We start from the raw sequence: 7398 nt of genomic DNA, 5'->3' as shown, positions 1-7398 counted from the left end.
ACTAAAACGGAACAACATGTCTTAGAAACCCATCTAAGATACACATACTCAGACCACAACCGGCACATCCCACTGGAAGAAAATAGCATATTGATAAGGGCAGCAATTCCTAAAAAAAGTTCAATATGAACATAATGACGTATGAAGAGGTTAAACGCGTTGTCTTCAAAGCTAGAAATAGATCTGCACTAGGCCCGAATGGAATCCCCTTATTACCTTAGAAAAGATGCCCAAAAGTACTTAAATGGCTTTATATTAACTTGGCATGGAAGAACCGTCATGCCAGTAACCAGTGGATGAAAGCAGACGGTGTGTACATACCTAAGGAGCAAAACGCCGAAGCTATAAATCAATTTCGGCCAATCTCACTTCTTAACGTAGAAGGAAAACTATTTTTCGCAGTAATGGTTCCAAGAATAAAAAAAATACCTACTATCAAACAAATATATCGATATTTCCGTGCAAAAAGGCGGTATCCCTTAAATAGCAGGTTGTCTGGAACATGGATGTGTCATATGGGAGACTTCCAAAGAGCGAAAATATAAAAAAGACTAATTTGGACGTCATTTGGCTCGATTTGGCTAATGCATATGGATCAGTGCCTTATCAAATGATTCAACTATCCCTTCAAATGCACCACATCCCAGAAGGAATATGCAAGATGATTGCAACGTATTTTGATGGGCTTCACATGCGGTTTACCACAAATGACTCCACGACAAACTGGATGAGACTTGAGGTGGGAATTGCAATGGGGTGTACAGTATCGCCTATACTTTTTGTTTTTGCGATGCAAGTAATTCTCAAAGCAACAGGAAACAATGTAAGCCCTACTAAATTAGGCGAAGAATGCGAAATGTCACCATTAAAAGCTTACATGGACGATACCACGATCCTCACATCAAAAGAAGCTGACACTCGCAAGTATTCAGCATTATGGATGAAATGATGGTTTGGTCCAGAATGACTTTCAAGCCTAAGAAGTCCAGAAGCTTCTCTCTTAGAAAAGTAAAAGTGCATGAAGGTATCTGTTTTTCACTGGGTCGTCAGAAAATTCTTACAGTCTCAGAATAACCAATAAAAAGCCTGAGAATATGGTACGATAGCACATTGAAATACTCCAATCAGGTTAAAGTGACAGGAAAAACCGTCGATTAGAGTCTAAAGACGATCAGGCGCTGTCTACTCCAAGGTAAATACAAGGTATTGTGTCTTCGACACATGCTCATCCCAATTTTTATGGCCTCTTCTCATATAGGAAGTAACTATGAGCACGGTTGAAGCAATCGAAGGGAACATCAACAGATATACGAGGAAATGGTTTGGCTTGCCTCCAGGATTATCAAATGTTGCTCTATATAGCAAACAATCAAAACTAAAATTACCGCTCAAGTCTATTGCAGAGGAGTTCAAAGCAGGGGAAGTCAGATTCCAGATGATGTTAGACAATTCCAAGACACTGTTATAAAGACAGTAAAACCCTCTCTTAAAACAGGAAGGAAATGGAAAGTCCGAGGTGCTATAAATGAGGCGAAAGAAAACCTAGCCTTCAAAGAAGTCATTGGGCTCACTTAGACAAGGAAATCTGGACTGGGAATGACCAGCATTCAAAGATGTTCTACGGCTACAACCAAAGAGCGCCGAAATCTGGTCATTCAGGAAATAACGAGCAAGGAGGAAAGCAAAAGGCTCGTAAAAGCCATTCAACAGTCACAGTAGGGACAATGGACAAACTGGGAAGAAGCTATGCAAAGATCCATTACGTGGAATGACATCTGGGAAATGTCGCCGCTAACGTTGAGTTTCATAATACGCTCAACTTACGACATGCTTCTATCAGACTAACCTTGCCAAATGGAAGAAAGGGGATGATCCAACCTGTCCTTTATGCAAAGAAAAACCTCAGACTATGGAAGAGTGGACCTTGCTAATGGGCGATATACGTGGTGGCACAACAGGGTATTGGCAGAACTGACCACAACAATAAGTAACCATATGAAGCCCGAAGCAGCTAACATAAGCCACAAGTGGATCGGATCAAAACGTATAACTAGCCCATTGCTAGTACAGAACCAAATATTCTTGGAATCAATGATGATTGGATAGTCGTCGCAGATCTCCTTTGCTGGCAAAGTAATGATCCAAAAATTATAAAAGGAAAAGGGTCAACGGCCAGACATTGTTCTCTCGTCAATAACAAGAAAAAACTCGTCTTGATTGAATTGATAGTACCTTATGAGAGCCGAGTAGAGAAGCAACACCAATACAAGGCGAAGAAATATGAAGACCTAAAAAGAAAGTTGACCCGTAAAGATTACATTACAATTTTTCGAGCGGTTGAAATTGGAGCAGGAGGTTTCATTTCAGGCTCTTTATATCAACTTTTAGGACAGCTTGGAATTAAAGGCCGAAAAAGAAACGCAGCTTGTAAAAATCTAACAGAAATTACTGAACAATGTGCCATCTGGCTCTGGGTTAAAAGAAATACCGAGTGGTAATGAGTGTCCACAGTGCAGATTTATTTAATAATTTTCATTTTCTTTGCTTTTGTTTAACAATCTTTAATTATTTATTTTCTTTCTTTTCTCCTTTTTTATTTTCTTTCTTTCCTTTTTTTTGTTTTTCTATTCTTTTCGATACGAGCATATCTTACCTTAACGGACTTGATAAACGCAACCTTTAAATTTAAACGTCATGCGCACAAAGCCATTGTTCGTTATATGAAACGCCAAATCATTAAACATTTTTACTGCATTGAACAGTTAATTCAAATGCGATTCAGATATCTAAGCCTCGCATCAACGAATGTGGCCGATGCAAAAAAGGCCGTAACAAGGAAAATACTCACCTAGATTGGATTTAGAATAACTTATAACAGCTGAGTAGAAAACAAAATTAATACGAGAAGCATAAAAAAAAAAAAAATGAGAGCTGACGTTACAATCTAGGCGAAAAGGAATTCGCAAGTACTTTGTAGTTTGGAAAGATGTTTTTCTCGTCATAAGCATAAATGTTAGATAGTAAGATAAAACATTTCAGAATTTTTTGAGATAAGGATTGATGATTTGGACTATTCAGTCTATTATTCTCATCTTGTTTGCTATTTTCACAACGTTTCGGCTGATGAAACCTTGAACCTTCTTCAGTTGCATCTTTTTTAACTTGGGAAATATCATGTCGTATTGATTGTAACTTCACGAGGGAAGAGAGACTGACACCCCCACCCCCCAAATATATATTACTGTCAAGTCAGCTGAACAGCAAACATAAACCGAATGCTTTCGTCTAAACGACTCAACATAAACAATACAAATTAATTTTTATTTATTGCGGACTGTTGTGCTCATCTTTTTTCTTTTTTTTTTTTTAGTTATTTCATGACGTTTCGGCCAACTATTCCTCACGAAACGTGAAACAACAACTAGAAGAAGAAAAGGATGAGCGTGGTGGTCTGCAATAAATAAAAATTAATAAATAAAACTCATCTCAATAATGAATTCCAATTAAATAATATATATAAACAATACGGTCGATGCGACCAGACACGGTACCAAATACTTCTGTCAACACAACCCGGCAAGGTCCCAAACAACTCTAATGACTCAGCACAATTCCGTTGACACAATCCTGAACAATTCTGTTGACACAATTTCAAATCACTCCACTGATACGACCCAACACCATCTCAAACAATTCCGTCAATACAACCCGATACACTACTAGAACAACCTCGGCATTAGTCCCTGACCAACTCTGGCATCGTCTTTTTGTAACCCTTGGATGAACTAATTTTTCGACATAAGTAGGCCCGACTAAGATACTGACACACAAGTCTTGGGTGCTTCCACGCATGCTCATCCTACAGGTTCTAGAATTTGACCTGAAGATTCACAAATTAAAAAGGATGCACCTGATGAATGGTTTGGGGTTGCATCAGTTGAAGCGTTGTGAAAATAATAACCAGGCTGAGAATAGTAGGCTCATTAATAATACATGTAAGACAATATCTTTATCGTTTAAAAAAGCTTTTATTTTTTTATTATTAATTCCAACTAATTGTTACTTCAATTTCGCTTCAGATAATTTGCATTTCACTTTTTTCTTCCTATTAGTTATACTTTTCCAAATAACAATTGTTTAATATTTGTCTATATTTTTCCAGTGATGTAATTTTATTAACGGGTTTCATACTGTTTTCCTAATTTTAGTTTACACAAGACGTTTAAAGAGTGCAAAAATGACAAAACATGGTGAACAACAGTCCAAAATATAAAATTGCCTTTTTTGATTATCGATATTAGACCCAAATAATCCAATATTTAAAATTGTCTTTTGGATTACTGATATTAGACCCAAGTAGTCGAATATAGAAAATTATGTTTTTTGGATTATTGATATTTGACCCAAATAGTCCAATATATAAAATTACCATATATTTTGGCGTAAGTATTATATAATAAATTTATGAAAATTTGCTCCAATTTTGTACCTCTTCTTATCTGACATTCGCCTTATATGCCGAAATATAAGGTATCTTTTGGATTACTGATATTAGATCCAAATAGTCCAATATATAAAATTATGTCTTTTGGATTATCGATATTAGACCCAAATAGTCCAGTATATAAAATTATGTCTTTTGGATTATCGATATTAGACCCAAATAGTCCAGTATATAAAATTATGTGTCTTGGATTATCGATATTAGACTTAAATAGTCCAATATGTAAAATTAGGTTTTAATCAGCTAACATAATTCCTAATTATCGGAAGCAGTGACAAGGCAAATCAGTTCCTTCACTTTTATTGTCCTTCAGTATTTCTATTGTGAAGCGATTTATTTAAATAAAATATAAGAAAAGGGCATTATTGAAAAGTATACAATGAAAATTAACAAAATTACCAGATAAAAATAACACAATTAGTCTTTATTTGTATTTTTAATAACAAAATTTAAAAAATAAGTTATTTGAAATTTTATAAGAAATGTTTCTGAAATTATAAAAATGCATTTTTTTTAAAATCTTAAAATTAAAAGTATTCTATTTGAATATATATAATAAATATATGTTTATGAAAGTATAAAAATAAAATTTTTGAAAACAATAACAAATGAAATTATTGAAATCAAAATAACAAAATTTCAAACATACGTAACCAATACATACTATTCCCAAAATAGTTTTAAAAGATTTTAAAAAGTATTTTCAATAATTCTTTTAAAAAAAAGAGCACAAAATATGTTTTCAAGAATTCTTATTAAAAAAAATAAAAACTCATTTCAATAATTTTTTATTTAAATAAGACCAAAAAACTTTTCAATGATTATTAAATAAAAAAAAAATAGAAAAATCTGAAAAACCTAATAAAAAATGAGTTCATGCACAGGGGAGATATAGGCGTGAAAGAAAAAGGCAAAGGAACTGATTTGCCTTGTTGCTGGTAGCAGTCACGTCGGAAGTTAGGAAGTACATTTCTTTCAACACAGTTTGCAATTTGGAGACGGAATTGTTTTTGTTGAGATAAGTGGTTTCAATCATGCTTTTTATTTTAGATTTAAAATATTAACAACTCCATTTTATTTCAGTATTTAATTTGTGTATTTCTGTTTTATTAAATGCTAGCTTTTTTTCTAGTCCAATACCGGCTTCCATCTTATCTCGAAATTACTTATAACGGCACCAACTTACTTTCGGAAGAACCCCCCCCCCCATCAGCCTTTTCTTTTATATCGTAAGCTTCTTAAAACGTTACTAGCTTAAGTTCAGAATAAAATCACGATTTTCTTTTAACGGCTAATTAAAAAAAAAAAAATGTTTTGAACGCTACTAACTGAATTTCTTTCAACACAGTTTGCAATTTGGAGACGGAATTGTTTTTGTTGAGATAAGTGATTTCAATCATGCTTTTTATTTTAGATTTAAAATATTAACAACTCCATTTTATTTCAGTATTTAATTTGTGTATTTCTGTTTTATTAAATGCTAGCTTTTTTTCTAGTCCAATACCGGCTTCCATCTTATCTCGAAATTACTTATAACGGCACCAACTTACTTTCGGAAGAACCCCCCCCATCAGCCTTTTCTTTTATATGGTAAGATTCTTAAAACGTTACTAGCTTAAGTTCAGAATAAAATCACGATTTTCTTTTAACGGCTAATTTAAAAAAAAAAAATGTTTTGAACGCTACTAACTGAATTTCTTTCAACACAGTTTGCAATTTGGAGACGGAATTGTTTTTGTTGAGATAAGTGATTTCAATCATGCTTTTTATTTTAGATTTAAAATATTAACAACTCCATTTTATTTCAGTATTTAATTTGTGTATTTCTGTTTTATTAAATGCTAGCTTTTTTTCTAGTCCAATACCGGCTTCCATCTTATCTCGAAATTACTTATAACGGCACCAACTTACTTTCGGAAGAACCCCCCCCATCAGCCTTTTCTTTTATATCGTAAGCTTCTTAAAACGTTACTAGCTTAAGTTCAGAATAAAATCACGATTTTCTTTTAACGGCTAATTTAAAAAAAAAAATGTTTTGAACGCTACTAACTGAATTTCTTTCAACACAGTTTGCAATTTGGAGACGGAATTGTTTTTGTTGAGATAAGTGATTTCAATCATGCTTTTTATTTTAGATTTAAAATATTAACAACTCCATTTTATTTCAGTATTTAATTTGTGTATTTCTGTTTTATTAAATGCTAGCTTTTTTTCTAGTCCAATACCGGCTTCCATCTTATCTCGAAATTACTTATAACGGCACCAACTTACTTTCGGAAGAACCCCCCCATCAGCCTTTTCTTTTATATCGTAAGCTTCTTAAAACGTTACTAGCTTAAGTTCAGAATAAAATCACGATTTTCTTTTAACGGCTAATTTAAAAAAAAAAATGTTTTGAACGCTACTAACTGAATTTCTTTCAACACAGTTTGCAATTTGGAGACGGAATTGTTTTTGTTGAGATAAGTGATTTCAATCATGCTTTTTATTTTAGATTTAAAATATTAACAACTCCATTTTATTTCAGTATTTAATTTGTGTATTTCTGTTTTATTAAATGCTAGCTTTTTTTCTAGTCCAATACCGGCTTCCATCTTATCTCGAAATTACTTATAACGGCACCAACTTACTTTCGGAAGAACCCCCCCCCCCATCAGCCTTTTCTTTTATATCGTAAGCTTCTTAAAACGTTACTAGCTTAAGTTCAGAATAAAATCACGATTTTCTTTTAACGGCTAATTAAAAAAAAAAATGTTTTGAACGCTACTAACTGAATTTCTTTCAACACAGTTTGCAATTTGGAGACGGAATTGTTTTTGTTGAGATAAGTGATTTCAATCATGCTTTTTATTTTAGATTTAAAATATTAACAACTCCATTTTATTTCAGTATTT

At 33.2% G+C, this 7398-nt stretch overlaps 1 protein-coding gene across 1 annotated transcript; it reads left to right on the top strand.

The window, feature by feature from the left end:
• Positions 1 to 502: 502 nt before the first annotated feature.
• On the top strand, positions 503 to 949 carry LOC145291038 (uncharacterized). Its single transcript, XM_080136545.1, has one exon. The coding sequence runs from the start codon at positions 503 to 505 to the stop codon at positions 947 to 949; it is 447 nt and encodes a 148-aa protein (XP_079992671.1).
• Positions 950 to 7398: the final 6449 nt, after the last annotated feature.

This window comes from Euprymna scolopes, chromosome 12 (genome assembly GCF_053919585.1).
Source record: "Euprymna scolopes isolate OS-2025 chromosome 12, ASM5391958v1, whole genome shotgun sequence".
Classification (NCBI taxonomy): domain Eukaryota; kingdom Metazoa; phylum Mollusca; class Cephalopoda; order Sepiida; family Sepiolidae; genus Euprymna; species Euprymna scolopes.
Note: the sequence above shows the minus strand (reverse complement) of the source record. Positions and strands in the feature narration are given on the sequence as shown.

Excerpts from the sequence above, each read along its gene's own strand:
- LOC145291038 (XM_080136545.1), top strand. The coding sequence starts at position 503 with ATGGATGTGTCATATGGGAGACTTCCAAAGAGCGAAAATATAAAAAAG.